The sequence below is a fragment of the Sus scrofa genome, chromosome 5 (assembly GCF_054392235.1).
Source record: "Sus scrofa isolate SSC_HxYL_T2T_F1_AM1 chromosome 5, Sscrofa_HxYL_maternal_Yorkshire_Landrace_v2.0, whole genome shotgun sequence".
Taxonomy (NCBI): Eukaryota; Metazoa; Chordata; class Mammalia; order Artiodactyla; family Suidae; genus Sus; species Sus scrofa.
Window position 1 is genome coordinate 98,770,433 of NC_139387.1, and position 16,248 is coordinate 98,786,680.

The 16,248-nt window shown below is 39.5% G+C and overlaps 1 protein-coding gene across 4 annotated transcripts in view; it reads right to left on the bottom strand.

Moving 5' to 3' along the window:
* LOC146403580 (uncharacterized) overlaps positions 1 to 16,248 on the bottom strand; it is a 688,950-nt gene that overhangs the window by 17,153 nt on the left and 655,549 nt on the right. The window contains exons 1-2 of one of the 4 annotated variants that reach the window (XM_084957608.1): positions 3,134 to 3,444; positions 2,897 to 2,945 (exon numbers count right to left, since the gene is read on the bottom strand). The exons of 1 other annotated variant lie outside the window; for it this stretch is intronic. In XM_084957608.1, the coding sequence (XP_084813734.1) occupies positions 2,897 to 2,945; positions 3,134 to 3,389 (305 nt within the window). In that variant the 5' untranslated portion in view covers positions 3,390 to 3,444. Of the gene's footprint in view, positions 1 to 2,896; positions 2,946 to 3,133; positions 3,445 to 5,083; positions 5,217 to 16,248 lie in introns of those variants that run through there. 2 more of the 4 variants (XR_014804435.1, XR_014804437.1) reach the window with 2 other exon arrangements.

Here is a 16,248-nt window from a genome sequence, read left to right on the forward strand (position 1 = left end):
ACTTCTAACTGCAAAGCTTTCCTTGAACAGCCTAAATTTTGCCTATAATCCTTCTAGAATTTTGTAGATAGATCCATCATTAGTAAACAATGGTGTGATTGTTGTTTGTTGTACAAATCATCCCTGAGTCCTTTTACCACTGCAGTGAATGGTTTAGCTATTTCCTTCCTCCAATAGATGAGGAATCTCTCCAAAGCAATGACAGTTTCTTTTGCTTCCTAGTACAGTGTCTGACATAATCCATGAACGAACAAAAAGTCAGTTTCAGTTCTACTAACAATTCTAGGTAACTGGTGTGGGTGCCAGGAACACTTGTGGAGGAAGAATCTCATATCAAGCCTGTTCTGGAAGTAAAGAATTCCATGATCAATTGGTGATGTCTGCCATGGACATAGAAAACCGGAAGTGACAGTACAGGTGCTTCTCATGTACTTCTTTATAAAGGCACTTTGTAACTGTCTGTTCTGAGAATGAAAACATAAACAAAACTAACAGTAATAGCACCTGAAATGTATCTAACAGTGTTAGATAAAATATCTTTCACCAACTCTCAGAGCCTCTGGTATAAAGGATACAAAACAGGAGTTCCTGTCATGGCTCAGTGGAAACGAATCTGACTAGCATCCATGAGGATGCAGGTTCATTCCCTGGCCTTGCTCAGTGGATTAAGGATCTGGCGTTGCCATGAACTGTGGTGTAGGTTGCAGACGTGGCTCGGATCTGACGTGGCTGTGGCATCAGCTACTGGCTACAGCTCAGATTCGACCCCTATATGCTGCAGGAACCTGGGAACCTCCATATGCCGCAGGTGGGGCCCTAAAAAGACAAATAAATAATAAAAATAATGGATACCAAACATACTGAATTCCTCTTATCTCCATTTTATTTTAGTTTTGGATGTAGGCATTCGTTTCCCTTAGAAGGGAATCTGAGGCTCAGAGTCCATACAGACATGATAGGTATACATAAGACAAGTTCTATCTCCATAGAATCAAGTATTCAGAGAGTCCTCTTTCTTCACTGACTTGACTAACAGATTTTACACAGCCTGAAGATTACATGGCCAGTCAGAAAGTCTGCTTGGATGCCTCGATATCTGCTTGATAGAGGGACCACATAATTTTTAATTCACACTGGAACCTTTTTGAGAATGAATGTGGTGATATTAATAATTACACTGCAACGAGAGATGTAAATTCTGGGAAATCTGGGAATGTATAGTTACCCTAACCTATGGAACCACGATTCTCATTCTCAAATGGGACATACTGACTTGTTTGCTTTATAGAGACCTAAGACTGTAATTTCCAGTGGATTATCTATGGCTTCTTGGGGCACTTACAAGAAGGCTTCTCAGCCTGTTTCTAGGCTTTACAGAAAAGGACGTGCTGATCTAATGGTGATGCCTGGTGGCTGACAGATATGAAGGAAACAGCAAACAATGGCATGAGTGCCACACGTTTATAACTCCTGAACTAGAACTGAGAATCCATAGCTGAGTTAGACACTAGTTTCTAAGAAATGATCCCTTCCTCAATAACAACTCCCTTTCCATTGTTGGTGCCTTGATTCCTTTTGTAAGGCTCCAGATTCCTAACTAATTAGGCTATTTGTAATTAAGATGTCTAGCTAACTTTATGGTCCAACTTGAGATTGTCTGGACTTAAGATTTATCACCTGCTTCTAATTCTAGCTGTGCCTGTCAGGATCTACATTCTTTTTCCCTCCATAATGTCATAACTGTGGGCTTTTTTGTAGCATTACTTCCACAATTTTATAGTAGCAATTCTACTAATTGTAGAGAGATAGCTCTACTAGTTGTAGAACTAGTCTTTTGGTCTTAGTGACCAGACTTTGTTATGCAGTGCATGGTTATGGTTTCTTGTCTTTTATATCCTTTGGCCTTCATCTCCAAGCTTCTCAGCTATGACCAGTTTCTCCCTGGCACCTATCACTGCCTAAATCCCAAGTACTTATGTAACAGTTAATCTCAAAATCTAACTTCTAAGTCAGTGTTCTTCCCAGAGCCTGTGGTTCTGTTTCCAAAATGAACAATAAATTATGAGTGATAACAGGTAATTTTAAGGATTCTTGGAAATAAAGTTACCCGGGAGAGTACCTCAATTATCAATTTTGTTTTGGCACAGAAAATAAGAGCCTGAATGATCGTCACCAAATCCCTCAAAGTAGTGTTTATAAACCTTTTAAAATGTTTATTAAATAGAGATTATAATAATGGCAAATCCTAGTGAGTACTTTGAAAAATAACACAAAATGAAAATGGCTTGCTTTATTAACACTACATGATAAATACCTAACTCCATTATAGGGTTGTACTAAATATCAAATGAAGTAATAAATAACACAGCTCTTAGAAAATACAAAGTCTATTCTTAGTATGATTTAAGTATCAGGTATGCAAGAAATGGCTTTTGTATTATTTTCCTTAATTAATCTACTTCTAACTTTAAGACCCAATTCCACCATAATTTCAAGGATTCCTGTAGCCTCCCCAAACTGTAACCAGAGATGGAGAGGTTTAAATCTTCCTAAAGACAGGGAAGAGGCTGTCGTTCCCAGCTAACATGGTCACGTCTGACTTTTTTTTTTCCCACTATCCAAGAGATGCTCTTGAGGTCAGTTGCTCTCACATGCTTGTCTGACGTTATTAGGGAACCTGGGTGTAGTCACCCTTCCCTGTATCCACTGCACTCTTTGGAGCTTTCAGTACCTAGTGTTGAATTCTGGATTCATCCTGACTCTCCAGCATTCACCTGGGGACCAAGGCTCTGGTTCCACTGCTCTGGGACCCACTGTCAATGAGACTTTCCCCTCAATTATCCATGTAAACTCAGAAACTAAAGCCAGGAGGGCTTTCACTCTTCTCTTGCCTTACCATATTCGTCTCTGAAGGGATGAACCTGAGCCACAGAGTCTGTTACCTCCTAGAATGGAAAGCATGGGTACAAAACAGAAGGGAAACAGGGGGGAAATAATATTTTAAAAACATATATTTTATGCAGATGTTCATAAAAGGCTTTATATTACTGATGACCAGTTGAGGAAAGAAAGTAGCTTTGACTTCCTATAAAGGATATTTTTAGCTCTTAAGAAGGGGAGGAAGGAAGCTTACTCTGTGCTTTTGACTCCAGCTTCAGCGTCACACTGGCAGAGAGGAGAGGACTTGTACTTTCTTTCTTCTCCCCTCTTCTCCTCTTACAGAGCACCCTGACGATGGCAGAGGGACAGCTGTCAGGGCTGGGGCTTGAGCACCTCAGCAGCTGGCAGGCACAGGGAGATAAGGTACAGCTAGTACTCACAGCCTCTTCTACTGCAACCACCCATCCTAAACTAAGCATTAGGCACACCCTTAGGGGTTGTGTAAGCATTTGGTGATGAATTCCTTTAACTGGCCCTTGGCCAACATGATAAAGCCAAAACTATAAAACTCACAAAAGTACTGCAATAGGACAGAATCCACATTCTTTCTAGACAGAGAATGTTGAAAACTGCATATATACCATCCTTTGGGGATTTCGTTGTTTAGGAACATAATTCCCTAGGTTAATTTTTTCCCCCATAGGAGACTATTTTAAAGTGAGTGCAAAAAAAATTTTTTTACGGTGTATATTACCTCTCTAGTTTTCGTATTATTTGTTAGAATAGGATACTCCTCTCAGCAAACCACCTCCATGTTTTACGGCAACATATCTATTGAGGCTCATAAATGCAGTTAAGACCAATAATTAGCAAATGCAATATTTTATGACTATGCATTTCCTTAAACAGGTGACTCTTAAGTACTGCTCTTATTATCACACCTGATCACACAATAAAAATATAATTTCATTTTACTGAAATGTTTGATTTATGCAGGTCTTTTATGTCATGCCAAGAATAAAGGATAATTAAGATTTCACTCAATAATCATTTATCAGAAAAGCTATATTGAAGACAAAAAAAATGCATTGAACTTGAAGTTTTCTGGGAAAAGAACATGTAAACAATGCATTTGCAATCTGTATTTTCTTGTCAACAGTGTTCTGGACTTGGTAACCTGTATGCATTTCCTATACAAGAAGTTAAAGTGTGTGTCCTTGTGTCTTACCTCCTGCTTGGAGCCTTTGAAGTGTCATACCATCCCTGAATTATCACCTGCTTAATAAAGCCAGTTTTAAACCATGAAATGGCTTATGAGCTGCTATGTGTTACATAACATTTCCAATGGTTACTGTAGCAACATTTTGTCCTGTACAGCATTTCAGTCCCATGTGAAGTAGACTGTATTGTTATAGGATGCTTTGTCCCATAGTAATGACCGCAGTGAAGCTTAAGAGTTTCAAACACTGACTCCCCACTCCCTTTTGTCCTACCTGAAAGGCACCTACCAAGCCCATTTTCTCCTTTCATTTAAGATTAAAAGGAAGGACGCTCTGAAGAGGTTCGTCTGCTGTGCAACAGCGACCCCTACAGGCGAAATGCCTTGGTGGTGCTAAAACCTCCCAAAATTCCATGTTTCTGCTTCAAATCAAGTCCCACTTTATCATGGGAGTCATCACAACATTAATCCAGAACTGCGTTTACTTTGAGAACATGGGATATTTGTGATTCCCAAAAACCAAAGTCCAAAGCTTTAGGAGCTTTACTACTTACTCTCCACCTCACACAAGTCTTTGTCTTCTCTTTGTACCATATAAGGGAATCGTGATTGAGTTGCTTTCTATTCATCAGCAAGTCAACGTAATAGCATATTTGTGCATAGTCAGAACACAACGCCTTTGATTTTCTCTTTTTTTGAGCAGAGAAAACGCTCGGAAAATAAGTTAAAATATCAGGAAGGAAGAAAAAAAATCCTAGCGCACTTGCTTTTCTGGGTTTGCAAATGTGTGTAGCTCAGGCACCCGATGATTCATCCCCTGAAAGTCTGAGCACTCCATTTGTTTTGTAGATTTCACTACCCCCTTTGTTCTGCTTCAAACCTTTCAGAGGACTGAAATGCATTATTACCTTGTTAAATCTCAACCGAAATCGCTTCTACAGCCCGAAGCTGTTTTGACGTGGGTTGAGCATCTCACACACAAAAGAATTGCTTTTGTTCCCAGAAGCTCTCATTGGCTAAGTGGCCTTTGTACCGAGCCAATCAGAAGCTAGTTGTTAGGCTTCGCTGGCTATTTTTAGCCTCACTCGCAAAAATACTTGGTCTTGGAGAAGGTAGGCTGCAGAATGAAAGTAGCATGTTAAAGCAAACAGCTAAATACATTTTGCATGTCGAGGCATGTCTGGCATTTTTTTTTTAATTTTTCATGCGTTGTTATATTAGCATGTGTTTCTGTAAACAATAAATTTAGGAATAGAACTGCATTTTCAGTTAAGAATTTTTCTTTTAGCAAAGAGGCACTAAGTCTAAGAAAGAGTCAGTATTGCTTTTTTTATCCAAAAGCATCTGGTTTCACAAACTCACAAAAACGCCAGTTACATATAGGGAATACTAAGGGTTCTTTTTTTTTTTTTTTTTAAGAATTTCTATGAATTTCCATTTTGAGTTAATAGAAATTTTCAATGACTTGTTAATCATGAATTATAAAGTCACAAAATCATTCTCTTGCTTGACCTTTAAAGATCTATATAATTCTCCAAACAGGTATGCACATGGTGTGTAGCAATTAAAATCATAAATATTCAGTATGTTTTATGCACAGTGATAAAGCATTCTCTTGATCGTGTTCTTTCATTTGAGCCATTACTCAGTAGACACAAGAAGTATTCTCCCCAAATGCTCTTGAAGTGACAAAGCATTAGAACACACAATTTGTTAATTATCCAATATTATTAGGAAATGAAAGTTACCAAATGAGAAAAGTTGGGCCCTGAACTTTGGTTTTCCATCAGCCGCCTGTTTCACTGGGCAAAAAGGAGGCAGAGTCGAATTGAACCAAAGTTTCATAACTTAAAGCATTTTATTTGCAGGAAGAGAGCCCTCTTCCTGGGGGGAGGTGGGGTAAGAGCAAATCTATGTCTAATTAGTAAAAACATTTTCAGGTTATAGATTTTCCCAGTATTTGGGAATCTCAGGTTGGGATTGTGACCTCATTTGCTGTGGCTTCCTTGCTTGTTTTAAGAAAAAAATCCCTGGAATTCCCGTCGTGGCTCAGTGGTTAACAAATCCGACTAGGAACCACGAGGTTTTGGGTTCAATCCGTGGCCTTGCTCCGTGGGTTAAGGATTTGGCGTTGCCATGAGCTGTGGTGTAGGTTGCAGACTCGGCTTGGATCTGGCGTTGCTGTGGCTGTGGTGTAGGCCAGCAGCTACAGCTCCGATTAGACCCCTAGCCTGGGAATCTCCATATGCCCTGGGAAGCAGCTCTAGAAATGGCAAAAAGACAAAAAGACCAAAAAAAAAAAAAAAAATCCCTTTTTATTTCTGATTGCAAGCAATCAAAATGCTATTTACATGACACAGAGGATCTGTTATCATGAGTATATCCAGAAAACCGGAAGACTTCAAGAAGGAGCAAAGATTCAAGAGCCAAGCCTGGGATTGCGGCAGTCGTTTGTGGTGGGCTTCTGTGAGCAAGGATGGCCAAATGTACTGCAGGCACAGGCCAAGAAATTCATGAAAAATCCTACCACAGTGAATGGAGCACTGAGAAGTTTTGAGAGGAAGCTTTCCGTACTTGAAGCAGTACAGTGTTGAAAGGAAAAATTCCCTGGATTCCCAAGGACAAATTGGAATAGATGAAATAGGTGCTTTGGGAAGAATTATCTTTTTTTCTCCAACATCCATTTGGTGGTGCACACTGGGACAGGTTTTAAGAGGCAGCTATACAGTAGCTCCCAGGAGTTTAGTTAGGTTTTTGTAGACAACCAGCTGCTAACAATTTAGTTTAATATGCAGTCTTAGTAAATTAAAAGAATCTATAGATTGAGACCCAGAATGATTCATATTTATTTGCCCCGGCATAACATTTTGAACCCTAGTAGATATTAACCCATTGCCATGTTTCTATTCAAGATCTACATTTTATTGCTCACTTTCTTGTGCCAGGTGTTTTGGTTCCAGACATCTGAGTAATTCCTTAGTTTTATACTTGTCCGCTTAAAAAATATAATAATAATTTTAGAATCATGTTTATTTCTAGTGTCTCTTTGGATGTGTACTTAAACTCCTTGAAGACATAATAAATAAAATTTAAAAACTCTGCTACTCTTTTTGTATCTTAGCCTCTCTCCCTAGCACTGGTTAGTCTTAAGCCTGGATGGTATGCATTTTGTTTTCTGTGGGATATGAGGCACTTATGGGAGGAGAAACATGCACTTTACTGTATCTCCACAGGAGTGGTGACCAGAAAAGGCATCTTGCTAGATCCCTAAAGGGTAGAGGGGACACTGACTGGCTGGAGACACTAAAATTTAACATGGCTTATTGCATTTTTCTCTTCCTACACGTGATCCTGTTACCTGTAATCGTAGTTGTAAAAAGTGCGTGATTACTAACTGATAATTGTTCTAACATTAATTGTGAACTGTTGTGTAACTGGATTTTACCACTCAGACCGACAAATATATAGAGCCAGTACACCAGACACAACTATAACAGGTCAAATTCAAGTTTTCCTACAAGGAAGGAGGTTTCTTAGAGTAGAAGTTTCTTGTGTTGTTTGCAAAACTGTTAAGTAAGCCCAGCTCCTCACAGGTACTTCTGGCATCTCCTTTTTTCTCACCTCATAAAGGCAGAGCTTTTGAGTTTTGTTCTGATTCTGTCTTCTGTGTAGCTGTGTGGCCTCACCTCAGGCGGAGACTACCCAATGACCCCAAATATTCCTCCCCATCTTCTAAATTTGCAGGTAGGAGTGAATAGAAAAGCCTTTCTGTCTCTCTCTCTCTCTGCTTAGATTAAACTGAAACTTTGGTAGGTGTTTCTCAAGTTATTCATTATTTGGTGTGTGTGTGTGTGTGTGTATGTGTGTTACTGTGCCATTGAACACAAGTGTGTGAAACACAAGTGCGTGTGGGGCATCATCCTTTCAATACGATTAATCTGTGGTTTCGTAGCAAATCTGTGTGAATTCTGTTAGCTTTGTTGAACACATTGTGCAGGAAGTCAGTCTGTATAAATATTCTTCTAGACTTAACAGTTTCACCTTTATAGGCTTAGTAGTTGCCTGGCACTTGTCTCTCAGCCTTTTAAAAAAAATCTCGTGCGTGGCTCACTGTTGGACAGATAATTTGTGCAGTATTGATATGAAAACCATAAAACACGAGAGGAAGATTAGAAACATGTGTAATTCAGTGGATTAGTTGTGAGTAAGGTAACTTTCTACAAAATTTTGAGGATGTTGGAGGAAATCAGGATCTTTAATGACATGAGTGTATCCCAAGCTGGGATCGATGAGAGAAGTGTAGGGGAAAAGATTTAAGTTGAGGTGTAACTTTGCGCAAGGATGACTAACGTGTAAATATTAGAAATTCACAATGCAATGAAGCCTCCTCATTGAAACAACAGCAATAAATTTAAAGCAATTTGAAAACAAACTGTCTAAATCAACCTTTTAACTAGAATGAGGTAAATGCTGTGGGGAAAATGAAGATTTTCTTGTGACAAGTGATTTAGTAGCAAGTAGATGTCATTAAAATTTTTACAACTGTGAGGTTAAGAAAAGGAAAAAAATCACTAATCATAGAAACGAATGAAATACAAAGTTTAAAATCAAAATAGGACATGTAACTGGAATTTGTCCTGCCTTAATCTTTGGGATTTTATCAAAAGATATATTTTATATCACCAGTATTTACTCTAAAATATATTTCCCAAATGAGAAAATAATTGTATTTACATTATACTATATATTATGTTTTTGAAAGTAGAGATTAGAGAGTATAAAAATAGGCCTCAGAGTAACAGGACAAAAATCCCGATATTCCTTGTGTTTTTAATAAAACAGAACTTATCTTTATGGCTTTTACACTAAGGAAAAATACTGGAAGAACATTTGTAAAGAAGGTGAGGAACAACTTAGGTGGGGCAAAAACATGTAAACAATTTTGAAACCCAGTATAAAGAAAGCAAATTACTTTAGCAGTTTGAAGGAATCTGTAAAGAGAAGGTCAACATTCTTTTTCTCTGGCATCTAAAATCATTAATCATGGATAGATTCATCATATAGTTAGCTGTGATTGATTCAGAAGGGTTGTGGCTGGGTGTCAGTCACCCATAGCTATGAATCTGACAAGCCTCAGAGATTACAGAGCTGGTCACTGCGGTCCCCCTGCCCTTTTAGAATTTGTCCAGAACTAGTGAGCAGAAAGCAGCAGCATGACGTGGCACCCTTCGCAGTCCTCCTCACAGCTGTCTGCCTGAGGGGCTGTCTTACAGCCGACCCTCCAGTGGTAGTTCTTTCCTCTTTCTTGCATTTTGAAAGCCTTTGTATTTCTAAGTGAGGACATTTGTTTGTTACTACTGAAAGAACCAACAAAGGAATGCTTTTAAAAGTCCATGTCAAACACAGACTATTGGGGAAATACTATGAAAAATCACTTAACGTTTTTCTCTTTTCTCTCTCTCTCTCTTTTTTGGCTGGAACATCTTTGTCCTTTTGGGGAGTTGCTAAAAACTAGAAAGACAACTGGCCAACTGTAGTTCCTCTTGACACACAGTGCCTTGGGTTTGTCTTGCAAAGGCCCTTTGTTAATCAGTTTTCCATTTGGGTGCGAGTACTCCCTCCACGTCAAGGTTCTGCTTTGTTCCTTTGTGTACTTACTGAAATGTCAATGCTATGCTTCCTTTGATTAAAATAGTAAAATGCATGATCGACTATTTTATAGGACCCATCACACTACGACTGGTGCCTGTGGTGCCAGAGTGCATGCTTCAAATGAGCACATGTGCTGTTTGAAAAGAGGCATATATGCTCAGGCTTCTCCAAAACCTTATAGCTGTGGCGCCCAGATGTTGGCTGACATGTGCCCCTGGGGTCAGCATGGGGAAAAGTGTCTTATGCTTTGCGGTGGACTCTGTATTAAACTTCACATCAGTAACAAAACACAATTCAAAGTGATGATGGATGAGGTGGCTTGAACACTGTTGAGTAATACTTTGTCACCATTGAAAGGCATTACTCTTTACACAACGGACCCCCATTAACCTTTGGGACTAAGTCTCCTTCATTAAAATCATTCTAGACTTTGTGCAGACTTTGTTTTAAATATTGGTATCAAAAGGCAATGAGACCAATGGGATGCTGGACACTGAGGCATGTCCTAGCAGAAAATATACAAGGTGTGGGCACTCTACGTGCTACAGGCTGAGAAATGCAAGATACTCATGTTCATCTCCAAGCTTTCACTCTATGCTTGAATTTGCTGAACACACTTAGAACTAAGGAAGCTGTAAGAGAAATCAAAAACCTCTAACCCAGTCTATTTTAGAGCTTCCCTCTTGACGTTTTATTTTTCTCCATTTAATATCATGTCTTGGGGCTATCAGAGTCATATAGTATGTTCACAAATTGGATTTCATGAATTATGCTGTCAAGAAACAGTTTATTCATAGCCCAAGGCTAATGCAGTCCTTCCAACTTGGAAAGCAAGAGAGGAAGGCCGCTCAGAGAGTCTTTTCTAACACTAAGAAGGAATTTTTCTTTTCTTTTTTTTTTGCCCAGGAGGAAGAAAAGGCCAGGTCCACCAGACTACTAGTATAACTCCTGATCAGGTTAAGTTAGCTAACTTGGGCAGTAAGATCATGAAGTACAAAGACCATGCAAGGAGGTGATCACAGAGTTTTCCCTGAGTAGGAATGGGGTGTACATATGAAGATTCTTCTAAACAGAGCTCTTTGGTGCATGTGTTGCTCCATGTTGGTTTGGGCACTTGGACTAAAAGGTGTGACTTGGAGAACACTCAGAAGTAAACATTCCTCCCCAACTATTTCTGACTTCCTCTATGTTACTCTTTATACTCATTCACTCATTCAACATTGAGGTATAATGTAAAGATAAAAAGACATAACTGCTATATTTGAGAATTACCCATGACTGGGATATAAATTATTATGGAGACATTTACAAAGTAAGATATCCAGTGCTTTAACAAACATGTGTTTGCTATGCAGTATGGTCATTAAACAGGAATATAGTGAGAAACTAATTAATTAGGAATAGCTGATGACAGGCATTAAATGAAGCTAGACTTAAAAGGTAGATCCACATCCTAAAAAGTCTTGTGCAAGATTGTAGTTAGAGTGACCATTTTTTGTCTAAACTGAGACACTTTTGAGAGACATAGAGAGGTGATATTAATAATACCCCTCATGAGAATGTGAACCAGGAATATCTTTGTTGAACTGAGACCTATGGTTTACCCTAGTTCTAGGCAGAGGGTACCGCGTAAGGATTTTGAAGAGGAAAATGGTGATAGAAGATGTTACGGTTAAACTGATACCTGTCTTAGAACAGCATGAAGGCTGGATTAAATATCCAGACATTGACACCCAGCTTTAGAATGGACTTTTTGTTATTGAGGTCCACCTGAGGACCCACCTTTTCCTGGATGGCTAAAGATAAACTCAACTGGGTCAGCGAACCCTTGGGGTGACCCTTTTCACCCTTCTCAGGTGTTCAAGAAGTGATGTTGCTTTGATCTTTTGAGCCCATAGAAACATAAATTGGTGGGAAGCCAGCTAGTCAGCATAACAGAGCTTTCTAACTGCTTGTTTTGACATTTTACTCAAAGAAAAATATTGGAAAAAGGACTGAGGGGCTGGCAAATCGCTGCTACTCTTTCTCGGTGGTCCCAGAGCACTAATATTTACGTAGCTCAGCTGAGTCAGTGAGGTGCAGCCTGCTGGGTCCCTGCGTGATGCCTTAATGAATTGATGGGACCAGGAAAGGAGGCTGGGAGGGAAGCTAGGGGGCTGCAGGGCACATTAAAACTTCAAGAAAATCACTCTTGTAAAAGTGACTGAGCCTGGAGGGAATGCAGCTGTTTCTGCCTCTGCGTAGTGTTTTCAGAGTCGAACTTTTGGCTTTGTTTCTTCCGCCTTTGCAATTTGAAGTTCTACTAGTGGAGGAATCCTGGGTCTTGGAAGCTCCTCTGTTTTGTATTTGCTTTTGGGCTCCCTTCTGTGTTCCTTAGATAATGACTAGCTTTCCTAATGACTCATTTTCACATCGTATTTTACTTTTTTTTTTTTTTTTGGAGCTATACATTTTACATTTCCCTGAGGCAAAATAACCCTACTCAAAGTTCTTATAAAAGAGTTTTGTGTGCATACCAGACCAGTATAAATAACATTCTGCTTAGACCCTTAGCCATTTCTAAATGAGCACTGATTCTCTTGTTTGTGTATTTTAAATTAGCCTTGGTACAACATTTTTTAGCATCCTGTTACTGTAAAAAGTATTCTCTCAAGTAAGGAATTCCCATTTCTATTTATTTATATATTATACAGTTATTTGTTAAGTATCTATCATGCCTTTGGCAATGTGCAAAGTCCTGGGCTCACAGTTCTTTGAAAGACAAAAATTCTTACTCTTAAAGAGTGTACAATTTATTGTAGGTAAAATGGGGGAGGTTAATGGAAGGAACCATAAATACAGATTATTTATCTGTAGCAGTCATTCTCAAAGGGTGGTCTTAGTCCCAGCAGCATCTGTATCACCAGGGAACTTGTTAAAAATGCAAATTGTTGAGGCCCTTCCAAATCTGTTGAGCCAGGAACTCTCGGTTGGAGCCCAGCAGTCTTTGCTTTAACAAGTCCATGCTTGACTCTGAAACTCACTCCTTGGAGAATCACCAAACTATAATATAATAAGATGTAAGTGTTGGATCATATGGGAGAACATGTGCAAAAGGGCTAGCTCAGTTGTGTAGAGTCAGGGAAAAGTTCTCAAGGCAGTTATTTCTAAATGGAGGATTGAAGGATAGGTAGGAATTGGTCAGGCAAAGAGAAGGTAGGAGTGAGCAGACCTCAGGTCCAAGGAGATCATTTACTGGAACAGGCTAGGGGTGAAAAATAGCAGCACTTATTTGGAATTCAGGAGAAATTCAGAGGAGCTGGCACTTTGACTAGAGGAGGGTGGGGACTGTTAACATCTATCAAAGGGCAGGCAAAGCCTACCGTTGCATCTACAGACAGCAGTACAGTGAAAACCACAACTGCTGCCAGAGGTGACAGGCAGGTTTTTCACATCAGGGAGGTAAATCAGAATAAGGTCAATGGGGAAAGAGGCACAGTGAAAGCATGGATATAGGGAGCCTATGGGATCCATCTAGGCAGACAGGCAGAAAGTCAGTAGGAAGGATGATCCAGAAAATATGTGTGAGCTCAGATCGTCTCCTCAAGAGGGTGGCATCAGTTTGCTATGGCTGCCATAACAAAATGCCACAAATAGGGTGGCTTAACCAACAGAAATTGATTTTCCCACAGTTCTGGAGGCTAGAAGTCCAAGATCAAGGCATTGGCAGGGCTGTTTCTTTGAGGCCTCTCTCCTTGGCTTGCAGATGGCTATCTTCTGGCTGTGTCCTCACAGGATCTTTCCTCTGTACACATTCATTCTAGGAGTCCTGCTTTCCTCTTCTTATAAGGGCATCAGTCATATTGAATTAGGGCTACCCTAAAGGCCTCATTTTAACTCATTTACCTCTTTAGAGACCACTATCTAAATAAAGTCACACTCTGATATATTAGAGGTTAGGGCTTCAACATATGCATTTTATAAGACACAACTCTCCCTATGGGAAATAATACCTTACAGAGGGTAGTAATAAACACGACTTAGAGTTAAGAAGAAATGGAACCTTCGGTAGTGGATTAAGGCATGGACCCAGAAAGGTGGTATTTGCCAAGAGAATTCTGGAGTCTTGTACCTAGAGCAATGGGTCCATGTAAGAAAATAACCTGCTTGGTGATAATACATCAAGTCCTTACCTCAATGTCCTTTAGGCTGAAAAGAGATTGACTGCATATTGGGGGCTTGATGAACTCACAGGTATAGGAAATGAAAATGTTAATATGACATAAAAAGTGAGCAGAAAGATACAAGTAGGTTGCCTCAGAGGGAAATCGTATAGTAAAATGTCACCAAATTTGGAAATCAGAAAGGCTGAAGTTGAATGTGGAATTTGTTGTTTTTCTCTTATGTGATCCTGTTTGAGAAACTCAACCACTCAGTCTTAATTTTTTCAACAATGAAGGAGGCCTACTAATACCTACTTTGTGGGAGTAAATAAGATAATACGCATTAAAGTACTAAAAAAATGTCAGCCACTGTTAGCAACTCCAAATATATCAATGGTTACTTTTTTATGGAGAGTTTTCTATAAATCAGATATTACGTTTATGCCTCTTAACTATAATGTATAAATAAAATCATTCAAAAGTATCTAAAGTAAGTGTTCCAAAGAACTCACAAAACAAATACATTTATCCAAAATAATCCTTGATAAAGGATTACTTTGCCAAGTAATAAATACTTTAGCAAGATTAGGTAATAAGGTACTTTCCAAGTTCAACACAAGTCATCAGAATTTAACCGCAGGAACCATGACTGAAACTGTAGTATATTGAAAGAAAGCAATACTCCTTTTACTCAGAAATACTCCTTTACATTGTCTTATTTCACATAATTCAGTGACATGGAGATTGTTTCAGTGGAAATTAGGAAAAAGATAGTGGGCCAGAGGTGAGGAAGGCGTTATAATCACTTGATATGGGTATTTGGCTTTCTCTGGCTTTCCCGCTTGACCAGTGGAGGTGGGTATATCAGGAAGGCAGAGCTGAGAGCACAATCTAAGAAGGCTGTTCTACAAGAAGGTCCATCTAGTTTTCTGTACTTACAAAGCAATATTCCCATGGTATATGACTTCTCAGGTGGACATTTTTTTTTTTTTTTTTTTGTCTTTTTGCCATTTCTTGGGCTGCTCCTGCAGCATATGGAGGTTCCCAGGCTAGGGGTCTAATCGGAGCTGTACCACCGGCCTACGCCACAGCCACAGTAATGCGGGATCCGAGCCATGTCTGCAACCTACACCACAGCTCACGGCAACGCTGGATCCTTAACCACTGAGCGAGGCCAGGGATCGAACCCGCAACCTCATCGTTCCTAGTCGGACTCGTTAACCACTGTGCCACAAGAGGAATTCCTTAGGTGGACATTTTGACAAAGGGAGAAAGAACACATGAGCCGTAGATGATGTTATATCTCAGTGTAAACCAAGTTAACAGTCTGATCTGTCAGACCCCTCAGTTTGACTCAACCAAAACCCTCAAGGACACTTTGACATAGATTATTCAGAATGAGAGATTCAATCATAATTTAATCATGGGCCTAAAACATGATGTAAAAAGAGCAATCATGAAAGTTGTTTCTTAGAAGGGCTTGCTACAGCTTGTGGGCAAGAGTCAGGGACAACTATAAGGGATAGAAAACATCTGAGCTGAGTTAAAATAGGAGCTAAAATAGGAAGGATGCATGTGACTTAAGTAAGGAACATTTAAAGAAGATTCAGTGTCTATTATGTAAGTTTGAAACCTCAGGGGCAGAGCTAGGTCTTTGTGCGGGTTAATCACATTTTCTCCCTCAGCATCCTATGACATCTTGCTCTGTATCCCCAGGAGACTAATGTGAAGTAGGCTTTGCATTATCCTTGCCATTCCTCTCCTGTCTGGGGTCAGTCAATGGGAGATTGGTGATACCGACAGGACATTGGAAGAAGAGAGGGTTGAGGCCAGGGATTCAGCCGCTGAACTTCTCCCTGCGAGGTTACTGCAGGTTGGCTTTGCACCTCTCCTAAAAGGCCACACAACTAACTGGGAAACCTCAAATCTCTAGAGGCTAATATTGGTTCCCTCCCCATTCTTTACAGAGCCATCAGTTTTGGACTTCTCTTCCCACTGTCCACATTTAAAGAGACAGTCTCTTGGTTAAGCTTCTCTCACTTATCCTTCTAATACAACTATATTTCGATGATATCCCAATTGATACATTTACATAACAACGTAACTGAGGAGAAACCAAAAGTTCATTCTGCTCAGAGTCGCTGGAGCATTTCCCAAAAGCCAGTTTAGTTAATTTGATTTTTTCCTCTGTTCTCTCATTGCTCCATTCTCACTGAGATGAGTGGCTATTTAATATTACCAAGGACATTCAGAAGTTGCTGTTTGAGAAATTGGCAACCTCGAGGTGAGGAAATTATTTCACATCAAAATTTTCTATTATTATAGAATAGATTTCATGTTCATAAGTCTATAAAA